The sequence below is a fragment of the Harpia harpyja genome, chromosome 1 (genome assembly GCF_026419915.1).
Source record: "Harpia harpyja isolate bHarHar1 chromosome 1, bHarHar1 primary haplotype, whole genome shotgun sequence".
Lineage (NCBI taxonomy): Eukaryota > Metazoa > Chordata > Aves > Accipitriformes > Accipitridae > Harpia > Harpia harpyja.
The window spans coordinates 15,985,751-16,010,864 of NC_068940.1; the positions used below are offsets into that span (position 1 = coordinate 15,985,751).

The 25,114-nt window shown below is 39.7% G+C and overlaps 1 protein-coding gene across 1 annotated transcript in view; it reads left to right on the forward strand.

Moving 5' to 3' along the window:
- PIGN (phosphatidylinositol glycan anchor biosynthesis class N) overlaps window positions 1-25,114 on the forward strand; it is a 112,534-nt gene that overhangs the window by 2,084 nt on the left and 85,336 nt on the right. The window contains exons 2-5 of the mRNA XM_052780809.1: window positions 13,909-14,168; window positions 18,653-18,774; window positions 19,912-20,010; window positions 24,816-24,922. Of these exons, the coding sequence (XP_052636769.1) occupies window positions 13,942-14,168; window positions 18,653-18,774; window positions 19,912-20,010; window positions 24,816-24,922 (555 nt within the window). The 5' untranslated portion in view covers window positions 13,909-13,941. The remainder of the gene's footprint in view (window positions 1-13,908; window positions 14,169-18,652; window positions 18,775-19,911; window positions 20,011-24,815; window positions 24,923-25,114) is intronic.

A 25,114-nucleotide genomic window follows, 5' to 3' on the forward strand; every position in this document is an offset into this window, starting at 1 on the left:
ACTTGCAGTTCTTGAGATGGAAAATAAGTAGGAAAAAAAAAATCAGTCTTTGCTTTTACTGTGTTGATTTTGGTAGAAGTGTTAAATCTCGAGCTAATGCTTCAAAGTTTAATGTACTTAAACATATGACCAGTTTCAGGTTCCCTCTATGCTGTTTGGTGGGGTTGTGTGTGTGTCAAGTATGGTTTCTTTCCGTGCTACTCTAGTACAGTGTCAACTGCTCTCACAATGAATGAACGCATAGTTTAAGTCAAGCTATAAGGGTTTTCTGTTTCAGCTTCTACAGACAGGGTTGATTTCATTTTTAAAAAAATGTGCTGAATACTTGGAATGTATGAATTAATGTGTCCCGGTGAGTCCTACAGTGAAGTAGGGTAGCTTTGTTTCGTCTGATTGGATTCCCAATCAAGACCGTGAACAAAGTAATGGAGGCAAATCTGAAGCAAATCTGATTTCTACTTTAAAATAATGCAGATCTGTGAGTTCTCCCAACTCTTGCTTAACTCTTCTTCTAAAACTGAGCTACCTGAAAGAATCTTTGTCTATGTATGTTTATTTAAGACTAACTTTTACTCCCTTTCAAAAGAAACTTTATGGAAGTTACGATTTTTATGTTTATCTTCAGACCTTAAAAATTGAATGTTAGTGCTTTGTAAACTCTAACCTCAAAAATATTTTGATATTCTGCAGGAGCTGAATAACGCACATGTTGAGATTCATAATGTTGGTAGTTTGTGCTTACAGACCTCTGCCATTTCTCTGAAATTGTATCAGTTTTAAGGGCACGTTTTTTAACGAGAATAGATTGTATCAGTAGTGAACAGTTACTTGTGTGTTAAGTACAGACATAGCTTTACCCAGAGAAACTGACTTTAGAAAGTGTTTCTTAAATTGGGATTTGAAGTAAAAGCAGTACAGCAGTGTGAAGGGGCTCTTGGAAATATTTTCAGCCTCAGCAAAAATGTGATAATGTCCCATGAAGTCAGATGAGGACCTGAATTAAACAAAACAAAGCCCCCAAATCCCTTTGAATCAAAGTTTGGCTGTGTTTTTCTACCTCTAAAAGTGTTGTTTTGAAGCATTACGGTGAACAGTGGATATTTGGAAGCCTACCATCAAAAATACAGTGAGCAAACGCACTCAGAGCCTAAGGATTGATTTAGAAAACTTGTTCAAGCTTCATGATGTGTGTATTATGTTTTTGTGAGAATGAATAGGTAGGAAAAAATGCTGTTACAGTTGAGTGAGGAGACATAATTTGGGAATAAAAGATATGACCTTTTATGACACCACAAACACTAAAGTATTGAATTGCTTGGGCTTTGTTCTCCCTAGTCTGGATGATGGAGTGTGTTGTCTGGAAGTGTAGGCTGCACAGAAAGCTGTTCTAGAGGGTAACAGACCACTCTAAGATGGTATGCCTTAGCATGCTGCACCATGGTGAAGGACAGTGTAGATGGGGAAGGGAAACAGTACCCTGAAGTCAAGTATGAAAATGATCATTATAAAGTCATTCTTGAGTTCTGAGGTCTAAAGGTACTAAATTCAAATGAAAAGCTCTTTTGGCCTGAATTTAAGTGTCTTGTATTGAAGCTTTGTGGAGGTCAAGACAATTAAGGCTTGACATTGAAAAGATCTTATTTCTTCCTATCACTGCAGAAGCATGGGCCAGCTTGCAGAGATGTTGCTGTGCTGATTCCATGCTGCTGCTCTGTGCTTTTGAGGGTTGCCTGCTTCACCTTACTCCTCTTCAATTTAGTATTTGCACAGTTTTGCAAAAAAACCCCTTATATTTTCCTTATACTGCCTGCTGTTCTTCAGTCATGTTCAAATATAAGGGGAAATAGGGTAAGAGAGATTTGAGATGGCCTGTGGAGGAGGTCATGCAATAAACTGTGGTGTTAATAAAAGGAATACAACTAGTGTGAGATGCAGGCTTTGGAGAACAAAGTAGGAGTCTGAGTTCATGCTTTGAACATGCTGAGTTAGCACTGTTGCTGGGAGGAGATGCAGTTGGCAGATGGTGCCAACACAGAGGTTTGTTTTGGGAATTAGACTGGGGAACTAAACTACAGCAAAGTTATCTTTACTCTTCCTTCCCTTTTTTTTCTTGAGGTTATTTTCAGCTGAATTCATTCTCCAGCCTGCTTGACTATACAGTTGTACAGATGGCTGTGCCAGCCCAAGGAGGAGGTTTGGCATGGGAATAAGCGGGCAGGAGCAGAGGAGGACAGGACAACTCTCTGCAGCTGTACTGGCTTTGTTTTCCTTGCAGTATTTGTGACTGTGAAGACCTCAAACATGCTTTTAATTACAAGCAAGTTTCTGCAGATGATAGGGTACAGGTGAATAACTGCTACACAGAAGTGAATAATAGGCTTTTTCTGTCATCTCAAAACTAGCTGGTTGTGTCCTTCCTGAGAACAGATACTAAGATAGGTAGACTTTGCCTTCGTGTTCTTGACGTGAAACTCTATTTGATGTCTGTCTCATGATAGTAATTACCATCTCTTTGGAGTCTTCTACCTATCTGTGTTGTATCGCTCCCCTCTTTTGCCAGCAGAGAGATCAGGAAACTACAAATGATTCTCCATCTTTGGGGGGAAGATGTAATAGGAGAACTGGAGAGATATTGCCCATCTGTGTTTTCCAGGTTTCTGGGTCTGCAACAGCTTTTGTCTTGCTCTCTGAGCTTTTTTTCTACAATGAAGCTATTGCCATTTTTTTGCCAAAAAAGTTTGAGCGGTGGGGAGCTTTCCTTTTAAATCACCAGTGCCCCATATTGCAAAGAGGCAGAATACTGATTGTTTCCAGGAATCATTTCCTGGCTCTGTTAATTACTAGAGTCAGTCAGCAGCTGAAAAATAAAGGTGTCTTACAGAAATGAAAAGTGACTTGGCTTTGTCTTAAAAACAAACGTAGGCTCACAGGGTTTCAGCAGAGGGTGTTTACAAGTTGATATATCATAAATGTTAATGAATGTTAATTATTCTGTTAGTAGAGATTGCTGTTGGAGCAAAAAGAACTTTATTCTAAAGTGAATGTAAGTATTTCAGGCTGCAGTAACTGATAATCTGAGTGGGTTTTGTGTCTTATGCACACTTAGGAAAGTGCTTTCTATGTGAACACCTTGCAACTATGGCTGCTAGTGGAAGAGTTAAAGAGGAGCTGACTCCTTTGCATAAAGATTTCTTACTACACCTCAAAGTATCCTTGGACAAATACTGTATACGCTTACATTGCTAGCTGAGAAATTTGATGCTCTCTTGAAGGTAATATAATCCATCCTTTTAGTGTTTTTCTGCACTTTACAACTTGGCTATTGCGATTTTTTTTTTCCAGTAGTTTGTTTCATTTGGTGAGTGGAGGAATTCGAGAGGTTTTTTTCCCTTGTGCTTATTTCTTTATGACGAAGCAGTACTTCCTGGCGGCATGTTTTCAGGGTGGGATTTCCCCGGGACTTGGTCTCTGATGGTGGCGAGTACTGGGTCGCACCGTGAAGACGATCGGCTGCGTGGGGGCCGGGAGCGGTGCAGGACCCTGGAGAGCGCCCGCCTGCCGCCGAGGGGGCGGCGGGTTTCCCTGTCCCGGGGGGCCACCGGCCCTCGCTCCCCTCTGGGCTCACAGGTTGCTCTTCTCAGCCGCGCTCATCGGTGAATTGTGTCGCGTGATGCATCTCCGATTTGGATTGCTTTCCTTGTGTGTGTTCACCTCAGGCTCTAAGAGAGTTTTTGTTCTCGGTGGGAGACTTTTACCTCTATCTCTGTCAACTTTGCTGTGAACTGAAGTTTGGTATGTAAAGATACATAAAATATCAATTACGCTAGCCAGCTAAATAGTATTCAGTTATACATTATATTCAACTGGCTCGCATAATTAAGTTGTACTTTTGAACTCAAAAGCTTGGAAGTCCTTTTTTTAGAAAAATGCTTTTGGAAGGGTGGGACCCTACAAATTGATTATTTGACTTATGTATTCCTTTGAAAGTTATTTTATTGAAATTTATTTTGAAATTTTGAAATTTTATTGAAAATTATTACTGTATGGTTAGAAGGTTGTCTTGTAGTCCTTTTTTGCCTTCGAACTGAAGCTATTGGCCAATTGGCATTCAGAGGCTTATGTGCAAGATTCAACAGATTGGCTTGTTACTATTTGACATAATTCCTGTTTATTTGTAATGGTTGATATTGATAAGAAAATGTGACTTAAGACAAACAACTTCTGTCAGCTTGTTTATACCTTCCTTATTCATGCTAGCTTCTATGGAACATACTTTAAGCACTGTTTGTTTGTTTGTCAAAGGCTGTTTTCTCCTCTGTGTGTATACAGAATACATTTGCAAGCTGGTTTTGTAAAGCTCAATGCAGCTGAAAGTTCTTTTTCCATCCCTTTCCCTGAGTGCTCTATGTTATTGTTTGTTGTATGACTTTGAAGAGTTTGACCCTTGTCCCTTTTATTGCTAAAGGGAAGAACTGTGCTGCTTGTATTGATGCACATGCTTTATTGCGTAGTTTTAGTGCAATTTCTTTAAAAACATCTCAGGGGGCTTTCAGCTTTTGTTTGTCAGGGAGGGCTCTGATGAGACAGCAAGATTGCTGTGGCAAGCTGCCTTCCGTGCGTTTGCATTCTCTTAAGTGCCACTTGCCTCTTGACCATAGCAGCTGTGGAAGTCGGTGGGCTGGGTTCTGTTAGACACTCTCAGGCTGATGTTCTTTCCCCAGAAGGATCCCGTGAAACTGGTAATATGAAAAAATCTATCTACAAGATCTCCAAACAGGGCAAGAAAAAACAATGATAGAAAAAAAATCCTTAATTTTTGCAAGAATAGAGAAATCTGAGTAATGCAACACACTTGGCAGCACAAAAAGAACTAAATAATCCATATTGAGATGAAAATATCATGTTAAGCTGTAGAACAGTAGTGCTTGAAGAAGTCTTGCTGATAGAGTATTGTTGAATGACTCACAAATCAAGAAATACACAAGAGGATTTGCAAATACCTCCTGAAAACAGGCACAGGCCCTCCCAAATGCTGCTGCCCAGTGAAATAGCTGATTTGCAGCAAAACCACTCGGGGTTTATTGTTGCTGGGTTTTGCTTTTTCTGAGTTCTGAATTTCTAGCTGCCTGCATACTGAGCAGATGTAATGCTGAATTTCTACTTTTCATTTTTTTTCCTCCACTTGGCTAACAAGTGTTACCAAAGGGTGATGCCTTGTTTTCTTTTTCATGCCTCAAAGCGGTCATCATTTCTAAAAGAAGTACCCTTGTTATCTTTGTCAATGCTGTCCTGTTGTCAGTGTTGTTCTCGAGTATGTTTTTGTGCCTGGGAGATTAGGGATATGATTTCCCATCTTTACAGGATAATTCAGAGAAAATTGCGTAGGCTGACATTGGAGTAACTGATTTGCAGTACATTCAAGTATTAGGACACTTGATGTTTTATTGGCGCCTTGCAGGCCATAGTTAAATTTATGCTTGAAAAGTTTTGGCAAAAGAGACTTTTCTAGGCAGGCGGAGTAATTTTGATTATCAAGTGATATTAAAAAGAAAATTAAATATTCTTTGAGCTCTTTGCCTCAGCTTTGAATGTGCTTTACTGAACCACATTTAAAATTTAAACCAGATGTCATTTGTTGTTATAATCCCTAAAATGCTCAGTGAAGATGTTGAACATTAAATAATTTTAAACAGATGGTTTGAATTACAAAAGCCACTTCAGTGCAAGAGCAAGTGGAAATACTGTAGTTGCAGTTTCATTGTCTGGCAAAGCATGTTATGCCTCCATAGAGAAAGAGAATGAAATTTTGGAAAGGAGGAAAAGGGACTGTATCACTATCCCACTTCTGTTCACGGGGAGGCTTACACAGCACCGGGCTTGCTAGCGACAGATGGTGTCCAGCTATCTCAAAGGGGTAAGAGAATCCTTGCTCATGAGGTGGCAGGGCTCATAGAAAGGGCTTTAAACTAGGTTCGAAGGGGGTAAGGGATAAAACTAGGTGCACGGTTAATGGTTGAACTCGATGATCTTGAAGGTCTTTTCCAACCAAAATGATTCTATGATTCTATGATTCTATTCATAGTATGATTATATGATGAAGTCAAGATGAGGGTTTGGAGTTTCTTAAGTAGGGTGTAAAGATATGAGAGAGAGTTACTCTGAGACTGGCTGGCAAGTCTCTTGTATAAATTATTTTATGCAGTCAATAGGTGTATGTGCTGTGACAGCAGGAATGACTTGATTGCATTTCTTGACTAGTGTAACTCTTAAAAAATCTAAATTAGTAAAAGAATAGGGTAGGGACTGCTAGTACCATCTTAGATGATGTTTAACTGCCATACCATGCAAAATACTGTCAGTTAGACCACACGACTTCCACTTTGCTCCCCTGCCCTAAGCAAAAGGATCATTTTTTATGTACGGACAAATTGTACAGTCACTACTTTGACAGTTTAAATTACAAAATGCACAACACTGTTTAGTTGAAAAATGTATTCGTCAGCCAGAAACATTGCGGACATTCCTGTCTTATTTCTTTTTTCTGTAAAAGATACTTAGCAAGGCCATTGATGCTTATTGAAAATGCATTTCCAATGGATTTTCTTCATCTTAACCAACAGACTTGATGGTATTAGTGAAGCATGGTCCCTCTAAAAGAAATAACTAATTTATCTTGAGCTCCCTGTCTTGACACTTTATTATCCTTAAAAAAATATTCCTGCCAATGGGGCATATTCCGTGTAGTATTTTCTGTATGTTTTATTGCTTATGTGAAGAATGAAAAATATAAAAGGGAAATGTTACATTTCTCATGAAGAACTATATTGTATTGTGGTACAAGTACAGTTTTCTTTGTCTCATAAATAGTGCTGAGAGATTATAACTTCAGAGGAATGCAGCTTAGATGTAGATTACTTTGGGAAAATGAGGGCTGCACTTAATTATGTCAGCCCTCCTGTTAAGCACTGAGGAACCTGATCCAGCTTGGGGCTGTGGATGTAGCTTCTGTGGCATGAGTCAAAAAAAGAGGGGGGGGGAAGTCTTGTCAGCAAGTTATAGATCAACTTGAAAAGAGGGAAAAGCTCATGTGAAATAAACTGCCTGCTTCTTGTCTCTGATGGTTGGGCTTCAGTGGCTCATTGCAGCTTACTTGCTCCCCTGCCACTGTCTGGGTGTTTTAGTCCTCGCACTGACATGGAGGAACTCACAGCTAATAGCAGGATTTTTTTGTATTGTTTTGATAGGTGCTAGTACAAAGAAAGAGAGGGTCTCTTCATCCCATCTGCCATCAGCTGAACTTCCCGTATGAGGATTCTGGGGGGAAAAAAAAAAAAAAACCAACCCCCAAAAAAGACCAAAACCAAACCAACCAAAAAATCCTTCTCTAATACGTGTGAATCACTTTATTCTGGAAAAATAATTAATTGCGGTCAGGAGGTCCTTGCTGCTTTTCTTTCTTTAATCTCCTAGACTTTAAGAAAGGTGTCTGATGGTTCTGCCTTGTTGTCTGTTGGAATGATTGCTCCCCTGCATCTGCTCGCTCTTTTCTCTGCTCGTTTTCAACATCCAATAAAGTGAGAAGCTCTGAAGTCTGCTGAAGCCCCTGCCATAGCCAGGGCAGTGCTAATTTTCTACTTGCTCTGTTCATGTGGACAATTCATATTTAACAGGCAGTGAGTAGCTTGGTGGATCTTTAGTACTTTTCTGTTAAGGATCCCAAAATGGTCTTTATTTAAGAATCCATGCCAGCTTTGTGTTGTTGGCTCCAAATTGTTTGAACAAAAAATATCTTACTGGGACAGCTTGAATTCTGACATACTGGAGGTTGGACAGTATCAGTATTGGCTCTGTATTTAGTTTAGGAGGCAATGACAGAAGGAAAAAAATATAGAAAGAAAAGAATAAATCTGAGTCTGATACGTAGCTTACTAGTTGGGCTGAGTCTGTAGGGAGGTGAATTGGCTGTCTGAACTGTATTATAACAAGTGATACGTTTGGATGGACAGTAAGAAATGGCATGTGGCAAATAGGTTGCAACATGCTCCTCTGTTATCTACAAGGCTAGAAGCTTCTTTCTCTTCTCTTGGTGTGATAGGCAATGGCTTAACAGAATTAAGTAGAATAATACAGTCAGGATTTGGGCAAAGCTGGTGTGTTGCTTTGTGAAGGTAAGGACTGTGGGAGGTAGTGCACTAAGTCACTTGCTAAGGGATTGCCTGGGAAAGTATCAGAGGACAAAAAAATGCTGAGATATCCTTGGCTTAAGTTTTCTTGACAGAAAGATGTAAGATATATTTCCAAGTGACAGTTTGTTTATCCACTTTTTGGATGGCTAGGCACCTGAGGGCAGAGACATTTTTGCACTAGTAATAAATAGGTCTGGCTCCTTGTCCTCCAAAATGAAAAGGGCTGTGCGTGTTTAATACATTTCTGTTTTTCTTCTCTTGACGGTCTGTGGCTTTTGCTTGTTCTTCTAAGCTAGAGTTTAATCCACATTTTTCCTTTTATCCTTGTTATTTCTTCCTTTTAGCATGCCTAGCAAGGTTTCTGTCTTGAACTATCAAGCACCAGGCTCTACAGAGAAATTTGCTCATGATGACCTCTGTAACAGAGGGGGGAGGAGAAAACTAAAGGACTCTCTTCCTTTGTGTGGTATCCCATAGAAGCTGGATTTCATTTCTGTATCTCATGTGAGATACAGAGAAATAGTATATAGAAAAGCATGTTTCCTGCTAGGGCAGATACATATACAGTGCTAGCTGTGCTTTCTCTGTGCCCGGAACGCATGAGAGTAGACACTACAGGTTTGAGGGATGGCTGAGCACCCAAATTTTACTGGGTTAGCTACTCTCTCCTCTTCTCAGCCAGAAAAGCATGCCAGAAGGCTGCTGGGCACCAAGGAGTTTGATACTGATGCTTCCATTTGGAGCTCCTGCTGATGCCAACAGGCCCGTCAGAACGCCTATGAGATCCTGTTCAGCCTTTGGTTTCCACATCGGATCTGCAGGTTCAGACTGGCTTTTGAACCACCCTGTCAAATGGTGATGCAAAAGCACAAAGGGGGAAGAAAAGAGGAGTGGAAGACATCTCTGTATGGCAGAAGACTCAGATGAGTGAAGATCAGCGCATTTTCAAATTTAGAGGTGCTGTCAACTGGTTCCAGCTGATCCTGCACTGGTGGTGTGGAGGCTGACTGCTAAGTGACATCCCTCTTTGGACTTGCAGTCTGAGACCTTGCATTGCATCTTTGAGAACACAGATCAACTGATGATTCCACTGCTCTTGGAAATGGGTGGGGGAAAAAAATGCTAGAGCATATCATAGGCAGAAAAAAGCCAGATGTGCCAGGAGATGTACACTGAGGTTTTCACTAAATCTTCTTTTTCTGACTCATGAAGGTTGTGTCCAGATCTTGTACGGAAAAGGATATTTTCAAGATAAATATTAACTTTCCCTCTCCGTAGTGATGGCCCCTCATGCAAGAGTGCAATGGAGGAGAGATGACCACAAGTATCCAATTTATACTTGAAGTGAGAGATACTAATCTTTTTCTTCTGTTCGTGCCACGAATGCTTGTAGCTGCAATTACACAGCACAAACGTTCCTTAGCATTAATCTTCCTTTTCTATGGAGGTCCATTCACAAATCCCAGAGGTCCCTCTGTCTTTTACCTTCACTGTCTTCCTTGATGATTTACCGTTCAAGGTTCAGTGATCCATGGTAAATCAACTTTTAATACTAGGGTTCCGGGGGATGGATGGCTGCTCCAAGAAGAGATGTTTTTTCTCTGTTGCCTTGGCATCCATTGAACTAATGACTCTTCATATCAAGTAGCTAGAAATGGATGGACAAAATTATCTTGTTGCACGGCAGAATGAAAGGTGGTAGCCCATCCTAGATTTAAGGAACTCCAATACCTGCAAATGTGAATTCAAGTGACTTTGGCATTCCTAATTAGGGAAGAGGGTTGTCCTCCAATTTGCAGGACATATATTTTAACACCTGAAATCCGGAAGTTTACAATTAAATGTTGATAGTGAAATGCTGGTAGTCTGGCCTTGTCAGCTCTATTGGCCTTAACTTAGATTGTAGCTGGGGTGACTGCTTTATCTCTCTTCCTAGGAGAGATAAAGCATCCTCATTTTTCTTATCAGTGTAGGTGCAAACTGAAGAAGACTTCTGAATGGTACCTCTGATGCTCTTTTTGATTTCTTTGACGTCCTGTTGTGCCAGCTTTTTTTTTAGTTAAAAGAACTCTGTGCTGTACCGGTTGGTAGCAATTCAGCCAAGAAATGCACCAGTATCAGCCAACACCTGTTTCTGCACAACAATCGATCACTTAGACAAGCTCTTTCTCAAACTGGTTTTTATATGGGAAGGGGCCATTTCAGCCTGTTGTTCAACTGTCTTCCACCCATGTCTGTCTTAGACTGTAGTACCTTTAAATTCAGAGGGGCTAGTGAAGGCATTTCTTTGACAGGGAATACTTTACTTCATTAATATCTGAACCTGCTTGTTTCCAGATGTATTTGTCAGATATCTGATAAGTAATTTTGTAATTCAGTGAATATGAATGACTAAATATGTTATCTTGGTTACCGTTTTGTCTGGCGTAGGGTGGCTCAGAAGCTGGTCTGTACATATAGTGGTTGCAGCGTCTGTCACAGGCAGTGTGCCTGGGGGATCCCTCTGGCTGTCTTCAGTCTCTAGGAGAAGCTTTCTGGAAATTAACTTGCCCATTTTCATTCATCTTGCCATACCTTTTAGGCAAACTAATGTTTCTGTATCATGGGTGAAAACAGAAACTTAACTCTGCATTCAAGGACCCAAACCTTGCCCTTCCCCTGAGCATTGTCTCCCTTTGAGAGGACTAATGTGCACGGTCATTCTTTTCTGATACAGTCTCATTGCTCTCCTTTGTCAGATCTTTCCTGCCTGCCCCATTCAGCTGTTAGAGAAGAGGATCTCTACAAGAAATGTTATCCATGTGCCTGCTTGCTTGTCTTTCACCCTTCTTGACAGTCAAATAGGTATCAGTATCATGGGCTGAGAAGAAATGGGGGTGTGCTCCAAGTGGCACAGCATGTGTTGAGAGGAGCTGACACCGAGTTGGGAATGGACCTGTGGAAAGTTGGGCCCGAAAAAGCCTCGTCTTGGGTGTTTGTCCTACAGGGGTAGAATGGGTGCTTTGGTTTGGAAGTCCCAGAGAAACCCAGGCAGTGATAAAGAACTTCCTTTTCCATTGAAAACTAGTTACTGGAAACATTTTGTTCTTCCATGATACTTTAAATGTTTGAAGAGGATGTATTTTGCATATCAGCTGTCTTAAATGAACTTTAGGCACTTTGGGCTTGCAGTGACCAAGTTGAGTTGTAACTTGGTCAAGATGAAAAGGTGTAGAAGGTCACTGGTTCTGTAGAATTGCTGTTGACTGTATTTAAACTTTGTTCGTTGAGTTGGAACCTTCTCTAACCACAGATGAGTGCCGGTTTGCAACACCTTGCCGAATAGCTTAGTAGTTCAAAAGCAAGACTGCCCTTAGGAAAGAGCACCAAGTGCCATTCTGGCATTCAGCTGAGATGCAGTTAGGAGCTTTCCAAACACTTTATACCTGTGGGAAAGTATTTGTAAGCCTGAGGATAGGATGCTCTTCACAGTGGTATGTCACAGTGGTGACGCACCAAGTCATGCATTAAAAGAGCAACGTAAGCTAAGCTAGAGGCAGGAGGTGCTCTGGGAGCTGCCTGTCTTGAAACCTTCTGATGGTGATGAGCAGTTGGATGTGTTGTGCCCAGATGAACAGTGTAATGTAGTCAAACTGTGGTTGCAAAAGAAAGTATGTTTGGTTTTTGGTTTTTTTTAATTAATTCTGTAGATCACTATAGTCTAAGACAGCATTCAATCTGAATTGTGTTGATTGCACTCTGCTGCAAGCAAGGGCTCAGGCCTGGGGAGAGTTAAAGCAAAGAGAAATAGCTAGTGCTGAAAACAATTAGGTTACTAATTCTTTAATTAGAAGAATTTAGAATATGTTAAGCTATAGAACTGTAGCACTGGGAGTATACAACAGCAAGTATCTGATTGAAGTAACTGCTTTGTTTATTAGGGTGTTTAGTCTCATCAGTTTAAGGCATGAATAGTTTGGATTCTCTTATCAAACACAACTATATCAAAAGAAAAAGCCCTATGGAAAATAAAACTGATTGAATAAAATGAGGTCCGGCATTCAACTTAATGGTATTTCTGTGACTGTGGTTTCATGTATTTAAATTCATGCAGGAACCCTGAGTACTTAAAAATAAAAAATAAACAAACTGATATTTACAAATATTCCAAGTCTCTCTTGGAATCTCACTTGTAGACACAGAAGCACATAAGTTCCTGATTAATGAAAAGTTTTTGTTTGATCACTTAAGTGTGACTACTATGTGTCTCTTTGAAATGTTGTATTTAGTTATCTTGATCTTGTTATGTGGTTTTCTCTCCAAATCTCAAAAATGAGAAATTACTATATTAATGTTTCTGATTAGGACTAGAGTTGTTGCATCTGTGTTTCAGTAGGGAAAATGGGTGGAATTGGAAGTTATGGTTAAGTTGCATACAGATCTGAATTTTCCTTGCATTAGTAAGTAATAATATATATTAACTTTCAAAATTTTTTTTAGTATGTGGGGTTTTTTTTCTCTGTTTTCCCTGGCCCTTTAGAATTTTTATTTAAAAATATCTTTCAGAGTTTTGATCAGACTTAAGGTTATGTGGTAGTGAAGTCTTTTTTCTTTATTTGGTAAGAATTATAGTCTTACCGTGTGGTGGCTGCCTGTGTCTGTCCAGCTACTGGAATTCATAAATAGCAAGATAAACTTATATATTGTCATTTAGAAGCACTGACTAGATTCTGAAACAAAGAGTTTCTTTTAGAGAGAGGTGTGTATTTACATAGGTAATTGAATATCTGAACCTTCCAGGCTGTTAGGAACTTCTGTTTCTAAATTGGTGAGTGGGGGTGTTGTTTTGTTGAGGTTGATAATTAGCTAGTATTTAAATAACTAAGTTAGCAGCCTGGACAGACCTAATAGTACTTTGTCAGAACTAAGCCTCATTCAGGCTCAGATCCCACACTTGCCTGAGTCAATATAAATATTTGCTTTGCCTTCAGTAGGCATGAACCCCTCACTACATGTGGCAGACATGTAATTTCCAGCATACATGCTGTTAAACATATTTGTATCCCTAACCTGACTTCAGAGGATGAGAGGGCAGAAAAAACATTTTAAAAGGGAATATAATTATCAATGAAACATAATCCTTCAGCTGTTGTGCTTTTGTCACCTGTTTTAGAAGAGGAATAGTGTTCTGCTCTCAGCAAAGCATCTTCATTACTTTAAAAGAAGTTTTCTGTTTCTAGGCAGAATATAATGAGCCCAGAATTGATAGTAAACTTAGAAAAAGAAATTTTGGATGGATGTTTGCTATAGGATGGCTTTCCCTAGCTGTCTTTTGCTTGTATTTGCCTCGACATACCTCAACACTGTCATGCAATCAGCCGGCAGAGGGTAGTATCTTCATGGAGACATTGCATTGTCTGAGTCTTCTGTCACTGATGTAGGTAACAAAAAACTGTTGAATATCAGACAAACTGGCTTGATTCAATGGTCTTTTGAAGCCATCTGATACCCCACTAAACACCAGAGATGAGTTGCTGAGACATAATTACTATCTGAAAGTCTGAATTAGCCATGCAGTGACTTTTGACCAAAACTTATGGGGAAAAAGCTTGTTGGAAGCAGAAATTGATTACGGATCCTGGGTAATGACTGTGGTTATGGTACTCCCATTCTATAACAAATGAAATAAATATTGATTCTGATAAGTCTCATCTGCCTAACTATTTTTCTCACTCCCTCTCAGTGTTGGACTTTGCCTTGCCAGCCTGCTGTTGCCATGGGTATACCAGTCTTCATACTCGCTGGTCTCCTTGTGCATTTTGTGTTCTTGGTCTCCATTTTTGAAATCTACTTCAGCTCTCCCCTGGTTCATGGTATGACTCCTCAGCAGACTCCACTGCCACCTCCAGCAAAACGTCTCGTACTCTTTGTTGCTGATGGACTGCGGGCAGATTCACTGTATGAATTGAACAGCAACAATACATCCCAAGCACCTTACTTGCGGTAAGTCCATCTGAAAACTCTACTGATGCAAAAGATATCACTTCCAGAGGCAACTCTATGTAAGAGAACAAGAGAGACGATGGCAACTGTGGTGGCTTGGGTACTGCCTTTCCTCTGCCTTTGAAGTAACAAGCCTTGCAGAAATGCATGAATTTGAGTTGGTGTCCCTTGTTGTCAGTAAAGCTGCTAAACCATGAACAGAGGAAATTGAGTCAATATTGTCCTCTGAAAACTACAGCTAGCCAGTAACAGACAGGAGTGTGAACTTCCTCCATTCACATCAGCATGGTATCAATTCTGAAGCCTAACAGAGTCGTTAATTTAAACTGCTTCCTGGATGTTCAGTTTAGGACTAGCAGTTCACTAATGTGCTTGTCTTCTAATTTGAAGCTACTGATGAAGCTTTTTAAGGAGTGATTAAAAAAGATGGCCTGAATGGATCTAACAGCAGGCTGCCACTTCCTATTTGTTCCACCCTTCCTGCATGCGTGACCCTGCTGCCTCTCTTGTGCTCTCTAGTGTGTGTCTGTTTAATGGAATGATTTGGTTTAAGATTGTGAAAAACTAGTCCTGCCAAAAAAGTGTTAAAAGTCATATCCTTGAGTGCTTAAAACTAATTTTCACCAACCTTCCCTGTTTCCTTGTATCAAGATAATTATTTTATCATAAGACAAATAATTTCTTAGTCTAAAAAAAGTAGACGGTCTTAAATAAGTCTACTTTTGTGTAATAGCACTGGTCTGGCTTGAATATCAGAGCAAGCGTGAATTATCAATCATCTGAAGCTGTTAGGGTATTTGCATCTGCTATAGAAATCTGAGAAGCCCTTGCTACAGCATTTGCCAGTCTATATAGGATTACTTGTACCTGCTTTTCCTGTTGTGTTTTTGTAAGGTGCTGTCTGCCAGTGGCTGATGTCTGTCACATCAGTGTGAGTTTTCCATGTCGTCTTTTAGCAGTGGACTTCACGCTTCCTCCAGAGCAGTTTCTTCTTCTAGCAGTAAAACTGTTGGTCTTTTGCACCATCAACAAGGTGTGAATGCCGTAGTGGCCCCATCTCTAGGGGCAGTGATGGGTAGTGGCTAGGAAAGAGTTATAATGGATATTTTTGCCCTTCAGCATTATCACGCCTATCTGGAAATAAAAAGTTAAACCATGTATTAGCTTGTCCAGTTGGGGCAGCTTCCGCTTTTGCTGTCTCTGCTTTACCTTGTTTGTGGAGTTACAGACTTTCTATTTCAAAATCTATAGAAGTAAAAACGTTGTCACCTGTGCTGAAAGTATGTGGCTGAATGGAAGGGAAGAACTGCCTTGTAACAAGCAAAGGTGCTGGTAGGTCACTGAGTGGAATAAAATGCCAGTAGAGGATTGAAATGCCATCTCCCTCGTTGTCTATCAATCTGCATATAAATACACATGTGTGTGACCATGTGTATGTGAGAAATGATGAAAAGAGAAAACATGTGGCATGTCATGCCTTTTGAAAGGCGTAGGGCTAGGCAGTCCAGGGCCTATCTTCAGCTGTATTACATTGTCGTGGTTTAAGCCCAACCAGTAACAAAGCACCATGAAGCCGCTTGCTCACTCCTCCCCACTGGCCCCAGTGGGATGAGGGGGAGAAAATATAAAGAAATGCTCGTGGGTCGAGACAAGGACAGGGAGGGATCACTCCCCACTTATGGTCACGGGTAAAAGACAGGCTCAGCTTGGGGAAGAAACAAAATCAGTTTAATTTGCTACCAATCAAATCAAAACAAAGATAGTGAGAAGTAAAACCAAATCTTAAAACACCCCCTGCCCCCTTCCTTCCTGGCTCCATGCCACTCCCGGTTTTCTCGGGAATGTGGGTTGGGGTCAGTTCATCACACGTCGTCTCTGCCGCTCCTTCCTCCTCAGGGGAAGGACTCCTCGCTCTTCCCCTGCTCCAGCGTGGGGTCCCTCCAGGAGCCGTCCTTGCAGCCCCTCCCCTGCTACCAAAACCCTGCCACACAAACCCAAAATATATATATACTGCTACAATTTCAAAGCAAGAGGCTCAGCGTTTTGTCACCAAACCTTTGAGCTACACACCTTCTGTAAGTTAACCTTGTAAACAGGTCGACAAGATCAGATGTTCGTTGCCGGAAGTGTTTCCTTTTTTATTCTGTAAAGTTACTGCTGTCTAAGCTTTCCTTTTTCAATAATGTTAACCCAAAGTATATGTAATTTAATATAAAGTTCACTTTTTTGCACATTCATTCCTAAGTGCCAAGTGTTCAGTCCCTTATCCACTTTATAGTAGCAGTCAATGTAACAGCCAGATTACTTGTATCATCCAGGTGGAGCGCTTTGGCCGCTACTGTGTTGTTAACGAGGAAAGATTATTTTTAAATGAGCAAGAACCATTCTTGTAGCAATGTGCTATAAATAGAAGCAAAGTTTTAGTAGGTACATAAAATTAATAATAAATATCCATTAGGCTTAGAGCAGATTGCTGGCTGATATACGCCCAGTACCTAGTCTTTTCTCTTACAAATATTCTTGAAAAAAATCTGTTTTTCAGCAGTGTTGTGATAGCTGTGAGGGACGGTAGGTGGTCTGAATTGCTGTGGTGGTGGTGGTGATTTTGGAGAAGATGTTTTCTTCCTTGCCTGTCATGTTTCAGCAGTATTACTATATCATATTCATCATTGTTATTATGGGTAGCTAATGTTTATACTGTCAAGGAAATTTTTTTTTTTACATGGTTCTTCTGAGTAAAAGGCTTTGAAATCATTCAAAATAGCTCAATGTATTTTGATCAGGTAAATGACAGTATTTGGCTATATTTTTTTTTCTGCCTGGTATGTGTTATTGTTGACTTCAGATCCTATGATACAGCCCCACAAAAGCAAAGGTAAAGGATTACTTTCCAACTCAATAGAAATCACATTCTAATTAAAAGAATTTCCTACCTGTTGTGACAAGTGTGAGGAGGGCCAAAAGTGTTTTATTTTTGTCTTAAATCTTCCACTAATGCTAGTGCAATGCATTTTGATTGGAGTCTCCAGTGAGAATAAATTAGAAACCACTTTAACTAATACTTAAATCCTTTTTTCAAATTAGTACTTTTTTTAGTACAACTTGTCTTAAACCATAGCTGAAATGAGAGCTAGGAATAACATGTTAGAATGCTATATCACCTTTTACAATTTTCACTGTGATATTTGGGCTCTTCCAAATAGTCTTGTGAGCTTTCAAATAGGCCTGAGAATGTGAGGTCTAAGATGAATTAAAAAAACCCCAACAAGCAAACTGTGAATCCTGCAAGCTTAGAGTGGAGCCTGAAATTTTAAGTTGTGTTTTGATTCTTATTTCATTAGTGAGAAATAGATTTAGAGCAGAGTGTACAGATCTTGTAATTAACAGTTGTGTAAAATCTCTGATAAAAATAAAGTTACAAATCATGAACTTAGAATCTACTTGGGCTAAAACACATCCGAAAAAAAATATAGCAAGTTTTGTAGCTTATATCATGAACAACAAAAATACAATTTTCTGATAGATTTGACTCTTAAAAACTGCTTTGAATTTGTTCAGAAGATTCTGCTGCTTTTTTCCTACAAGTTAGTATAAGGTATGTCCTGGTGTGTTTTGCGTTCTTTCTCCCCTTGCTGTGACAGTGGGCAGTGAATCTTTTTCTTCTTCCAGAAGATGGAGACAAGAAAACAGCATATGGTAATGTTCACTGCTTGCTCTCCGACAGGCTCCAGCTGTTCATATCCTCAGCAGACAAGAGTAGTTTATGAGGCTGTTTCTTACACCTGGGCTTTGTCCTCTATTTTCTTTGCTTTTTATCTGACTATTGTATGTGCATAATCCCTAGACAATTTATGTATTTCTGTATATGTGATGAGAAGGTATTCTCCTTTACTTCAGTGTCATTGCAAAAGATACAAGGTTTACTTAAATTTTCTCCATGCTGCTGAAATGATTTGCACCTTCTATTTACATGGTTTTTAAATTCACTTGATGCTGGCCTCCAATATTCAGCACAGATGAAGGCAGACATGGTCACAAGAACTAATTATAATTGAGCATATTTAATGAGTAAGAGAAGATTGAACTAGACACTTTCAAGCTAAATGGAAAGAACAAAGAAAAGTAACACCAGGCAGAAACGATCTGTTAGGGGGGGAAAAAAAAGTAAGCTATAGCAGAAAGCAGCAGAAAAAATAGTACGTTAATTCTAAGCGTATTAGAACATCAGCTAAACTCATCTGTTTGCAGTCCTGATGGGCCACAATAGTAATGTTCCCTGTGGGGTGTTATAATATAGAACTATTTGCAGGTTAATGTTCTGCTTGTTTTGCTGCACAGCAGGCGGTAGTGAAAATCTGCTTTTAGTCTGGGGGTTTTTTTTTTTTGCATTTCCTGCCTCACATCTACCTGTCACTCTTTTTATCTGCAATTCATTGTACTTTAAAGAAGTCATAAGCATTAACTGCCTTGTATCCTGTTTTCAGGAGTATTCTAGAGAATAATGGCAGCTGGGGAATCTCTCACACCCGGGTCCCAACAGAATCCAGGCCAGGGCACGTTGCACTTATAGCTGGATTTTATGAAGATGTCAGTGCAGTTGCTAAAGGTATGCTGGTCCTAAAGCTTTGAACACTGTCCTGCAAAATAAGGTGTTTCAGTGATGTGCTGCACTTCTAGATGATTATTGATAAATACCTGCATAGTGGTTTGTGTACCAAGATTATATGGAAAAGAATAATTTTGGATGGATTTTCCACTCTTAATATTGATAGGTATGAAAATATTAACTTATGAAAGCTATTTTGTAACATGGTAAAATTTAGCACCCTGAGTCTAAAAGCAGAAGTATTTTATCGCGTGACCTCTTCATGTAACGAGTTTTTAATTATCATTTGGGATGTAATGGGAGATGGCTAAGTAGATGCTGCAAATAAGAAGTGAACTGCAGTGTCTTAGCTGAACCATTGCTAGGCTGAGTTGGAGAACCAGTAGCAAGATAAAGTGAAGACCGCAACTATATGTTTTGTCCAGAGCTAGCTGTTAGTGCATGCTTTGTGGTTAAAAATGTGGAACAAGCCTTCACATTACTGACTTGATCTTTTGTGTGGTCCTCTGCTTTCCCCCAGGCTTCCAGGCCTGAACACTTGTAATGTTGTGTGTTGGTTTTGGACAGGGGAGGTAAGAGGAATTACTTGCTCTTGTCCATATTCCTAATCAAAAGGTTCTTCCTTCTGACATCTGCTACAAATGCAGGAATTGCTGTTATGAGCATCTCTATATTTCTGTCAGCTGCCTTGTCATGGAAACAGAACATCTTGAAGGTTTTACTGTGATGAGGTAGAACAGGACTGCTGGAAATATGTTATATGAGTGTGTAATTTATTGCCGAAAATGCCAAAAGCTGAGTTCAGACAACAGGGGATTTAGAATTCAGGAGAATTTTAGCTGTTTAGAAGGTAAACCAGCTGTGTGTTTTGTCTGTTTGAATCCCTGCATAATGAGATTGGCTTAGGTTTTCAGCTCACTTCTTAATGAATGGGGGACTAATTGCAAATAGAGGTTGAAATGGAAGTGAAACCAAGACTCACAAAGTGGAGTTCATTGTGAAATAATATAAGGGAAACTTTAAAAAAAAAAAAAAAAAAAAAGAAAAAAAACCCAAAACATTTCACACGGACTATCAATCTTAGCAGTCAATGAGATCTGGCAACTCCATTTAAATCCAGGTATGTTTGTTTAACAGGATGGAAGGAGAATCCAGTGGAATTTGACTCCATTTTCAATGAAAGTAAATATACTTGGAGCTGGGGAAGCCCAGATATTTTGCCAATGTTTGCAAAAGGTAAGGCTTAAATTTTGTGAATCTTTAACACATAGTTATCAGGTAGTAAAATAGAGACACAATTTTTTGAGTTAGAGAAGAAGGTGAATGAAGTATTTCCAGTTTGTATATTTGTGTATACCTGATTTCTAGTTTGTGAACTCAAAACTGGGTGGAGAAAAAGAAGCAAGCTTTTAAAGAGGATATCCCTATTTATTACTCATCCATTTAAGTAGGCCTTACTTAATTCTTAGGCCTTAATTCTATCAGCGTACTAAAGGAAACACAGCCTTAGTTAAAAGAACCTAATATTTTTTCTTTGTTTGAGGTTCAAAGCTGTTTGCAAGCCTGCAGCTGGGGTTTTTATTCCTCTGCATGCAGCTCCCAGTGAGTCTGGTGATAGAACTGCAGCCATGCTTTTTGAGTGTCTGACCTGGATAAGTAGCTTATTGTGGGTTATCCTTCTTCTACTTCAGAACAATAATGTGTAAAGGGAAGAACTATATGCAAGTAGGAACAGCCTGGTACTATTCCTAAAGCTGAGGTCTTTTCCCCACAGCATGCAGTGTGTTAAAGTCTTGTCAGCCCGGTGCAATTGGTCTTTGAGCATGCAGAGATTGCTGAGCAACACTTCAAACGTTTAAAGGATCTCCAAGTTTAATTCCATTTTGTTCTTGGAAGAATGAGGGCATATACACCCTTTCCCATAATCTCAGAGTAAACCAGACTGAAGTGAAAAAGGGACAGGCTAGGGGCATATGCTGCTGTTCTCTTCTAAGTATTGGCATTGACAAATCAGAAAATTACAATAGGCAGGATAGGAGTGGAATCTAATATTGGTTTAGAAAAAGTGTACATCATATTTCTCATGGTGATTCTTGAACTTCTTCTGAACTCCAGTGTCTTCCCCCTCTCATTCTGATATTCCACACACATGCGCCTCTTTCCTGTTCTTTGCTTGATCCTCATAAGTTTATGGTAAGCTGTAAAAATATCTCCTGATAATTTCCCATGACCTCAGATTACAGCTTGTGTTTGGGAATATTGTGATGGTGGCTGGGGAGAGGGGAAAGGTAGTACACTGCCCTGGCACAGATTATTTAAATTTTTTGGAGATACGTTCTTGGAAAAATATTCGGGGAATTCAAGAATTTCCCAGACCCTATCCTTCTATTAGTTTTGTTTGAGTACGAAGATAAGCAGAGGACTTGGAAGCAGCTTTGATGTTATCTGGAGTAATTACCATACTGTTGCTGTGTCTCTCAATATGGCTTGTTTTGAGTGACCTCAACAATGGAGCTTTCTTTTGCAGGGGGAGGGAAACCCCTCAAAATTGAGAAGGGTTTAGTGCAGCACTGTATCTGAGAAGTAGATGCTGTATGGGAAAATGAATTACAGTTTCTCATGATAGAAAGGTAGATTAACTTCTTTTAGTAGAAAAAGGTATTTCCCCTTCTTCCAAAGAGGAGAAGTTTTATAATACAGAAAGGATTTTATAATACAGAGTTTCCAAAGAGGAGAAGTTTTATAATACAGAAGGGAATAGAATCAAGTGTTTGTTCTTTAACTCTACTTTTACAAAAAAGCCAAAAAGGAGATAGGGGAGCACAGCTTACTTTCACTCCCTCTTTCTATGTTGCAAATCAGTGACATCACAGGACTCTACTTGTGTGTATTTTTATCATGCCAGAATGTTCAGAATTTTATTAACTGTTTCACTGCTTTCATTGAATGATGCATAATGAGTATATAACACCTGCTGGGTTTTGGGAAGGAGAGAAAAATCCTTTGTTTCCTGTCATTATCTATGTTCTTCAGGTCCTTTTTCTATCATAAAAAAAAAAAATTTTCAATGAAATGGTTGAGGATTCTATAGAGAAGGTAAATAAAATGCTCACAGATCTCTTTCAATATCAGAATAGATATGCGTGAAATCTAAATTTGTCTCAATGACTGTATGATTAGTATTTTAGTCTGAGAAAATGTCCAAAGTGCCTTTGCAACTGGTGTCCAGTTTACTTGCATCTTAAGCAGGATTAAAAGGTGTTAGTTTCTAATAGTTACATTTACTTAAGCTACACAAATTCAGTGTGCTAATTTTAACCTTATTTTCCACGATATTTTTAGATTGACCTTGAAATTATCTGAAAATAATGTACTTTGAAAATGCCTATTTTATTTCCAGAATGCCCCTTAAAATTTTGAGTATTTCTTCTACACTTGCCAGAATTTGATGTTTGACTTCAACAGTCCGGTCCTGTTCTATTTTGTCAGGGGCCTAGGCTGGAGTATAATCCAGTGTATTAAATGCCATGCTGAAAAAGGAGCTGAGGCTGTTGCTTCTGTTAAGGGAAGTAGATACTAGTCCTTTGCACCCAGATTGCCATTTGTTCCACAGGTTCCCTTTCTCTCTCTTGGAAACTAGCAGCAAGGCTAGGGTTATTGTTTAGCTTTAGTATGAAGAAGGGTATCGTCAAAACCATGGGGACAACCGGGACAAACCTTTGTCAGGGTTATTCTGGACAGACAGACCTCTCAATCTGCTCTTCTAGTTCCTTGTTGCTACAGTGTGCCAAGAAAAATGCAGAATTTCTCACTTTCCTCACCTGGCTGTGTTTGACAGCTCTCTGATGCCCACACTCTGTCAGCTCAGTGTCTGACTGTCCTTGTGCCTTCATTCTTTTTTCCCCTCTTTTGTGCATGCAAAATTAGCTAGCAAAAGTCTCCTGCTGGTCTGGGCTCTGACCCATGAAAGGCTTGTCAGACGCAGTACCTGCCCTGCTAGCAGAATGAGAGCTTTGCTTTACACAGGATGTAAATCTTATTGTAAGAGGGTGATAACTTGATCCTTGATCCTAATATTTGAATACTGATGTTGAGGACAAGATGATGTACCAGGCAAGCCTGCAATAGGAATACCTGGTGTCTGGTGTGGGAGTTGCTGGCACCTTCAGTTACTTCCCTTCGTGTAAAGGCAGCACAAAACCCAGTAGAGCTCTGTGCTCACTCCTAAAGGATGTTTTCATCCCTGGATTCTTCCTACTTTGCTATCCCATCTTTGCTTCCTCATCCCCAGACTTAAAGAAAGTATTGGGCACATTGTTGCTTGCCAACTCTCAAGCAACAGAAATAAAATAATATTTTGTAACATTTTGCATAGTAGGGTTTCTTATTAAAAAAAAAAAAGTCAATTATTTTCTAAGCTATGCAGGCACTCCAAACCTTTCCTAGTATGGCTTTGTTTTGCCACTGTTTCTCTTTAAAGCAATGCAGAGTTGGGTGGGATGGTTTTTTTTGCTCTGGTAGAAATTAGCAATGGGTAAGTAGTAGATGCGTTCCTTTGCCCAGTCTGCAAACTGCGTGCTTTCGTTTGGCTGCTTTGGTGTGGCACCTCTCAAAGACAGGTCTTCTCAGGTTTCCTGTGGCACTGCAGAAAAACAGTACTCCCCCCTCCTTAGACCATCAGTCATCCTGACAGTGATGGCCAGGCCTTATTTCTTCTTTTGAACTCATTTATCCACCAGTTAGAACTCCTGAATTCACTTTTTAATGCCTGGGAGTATTTTCTTCCTTTTCTTTCAGACTGTGAGAACTGCAGCAAGTGTTCTGGGTTATAAGTAGTAGTAATGTCTCCTGGGGGGCAGGGGGGAGCTGCACCAGAAAATCTGTGCCAGCTTTCATCTTCCTGGCCTGAAAAACCTGTATCCCATGTGTGGGTTTGGACATAATCTTGGTTAAACAGCTCCCTTGTACGGGGGTGTTAGTTCATTCACAAGCCTGGAAGCTTACAAAACTGCATTATATAATCGTGACATCCAGCAAATGAGTTATATTCTCTCTGGCCATCAACTGATTGAAGAACATTTTCCCCTCTGGGAGTTTATGTAGTCACAGTAGTAATAGCATCCCCGAGCGGTAATGGCTCAGCCATTGACTGAATTATTTCATTAAACCCCGCCTAACTTCAGATCTTTCCAGGACTTCAGAAGTTTACTTTCTTCCAGGTCTTCATCTTTTTTCCCCTCCTCTCTGCTTTGCTTTCTTGACAGTGAGTACAGAATGAAATTGCCTTGTCCAGATGCTGTGTTTTCGCATCAGTGGCCCTCATGTTGTATTTTATGCTTGAACATAGTCCAGTAGTTCTCCCTTTTTGTATTTTTAACCCAGGTTTTAAAGATGCAGACTTTGAATATTATCTTTCTAAAGTCGCCCACTTGGCTTTCGATACTGCATTGCCTCCTAGAATTGATGTTGTACAGTAACTAAGTTACATCCCTCCTGTTGCCTTCCTTATATGTGATATATGATGTTTTCCTGTGTAAAAGGCTTCATTGATAGGGCATTGTCTTGTATAATTCAGTTCAACAACCAAAAGCTAAGTATACTTTCCTTAAACATTCCCCCCCCCCCGCCCCAAACCATGTGTGTTCAAACAAGGCTCTTAATGTGTAGCTTCCTCTGTTAGAAGTTTCTCAGTGAACTTCCTTGTTTCAAAACTAAATTCTGTTTAATTTGCTTTAGCTGGCATTTGTCCTATTCCTAACTGCTTTTCCGTACTTTATTTCCTCACCTGAGCATACTGGATAACATTGTTCCTCATTCCTCTGAGGTGCTGATAAGCTAATGAGTTGAAATGGTATCCAGGCTTTGAAAAAACATAAATTATGGGAAAGTTTAAAATAAGGAGAAGACTTATTTGACTTCTCTCAGGTTTGTCACTCTTGATAGGTTTCTACTCCTATGCATTAATATTCATGCATTTTTTACTATGAGAAGAGGAAGAAAACTTTTCTCTGTCTCCTATTCCATCTATATTGTTTTTGCAGGTGCTACTGGAGATCATGTTTATACATTTTGTTACGCAGCAGAAAGTGAAGACTTTGGAGCACAAGATGCAGCCAAGCTTGACACGTGGGTTTTTGATCATGTTAAGGTGAGCAGAGATCTTTTTGTGTTATCTGTATATAAAAAGCACAGCTGGATGTTAACTTTATCATAGAACATGTTAACTTTATCATAGAACTAGAAAGTAAGAAACCTTTGAGAGACCTGTCACTTGGGGTCATAAGTAAAAATTACTTGAATCGATTATCATGATGAGCGTAATGGAAGCTTAGCGGAAGTA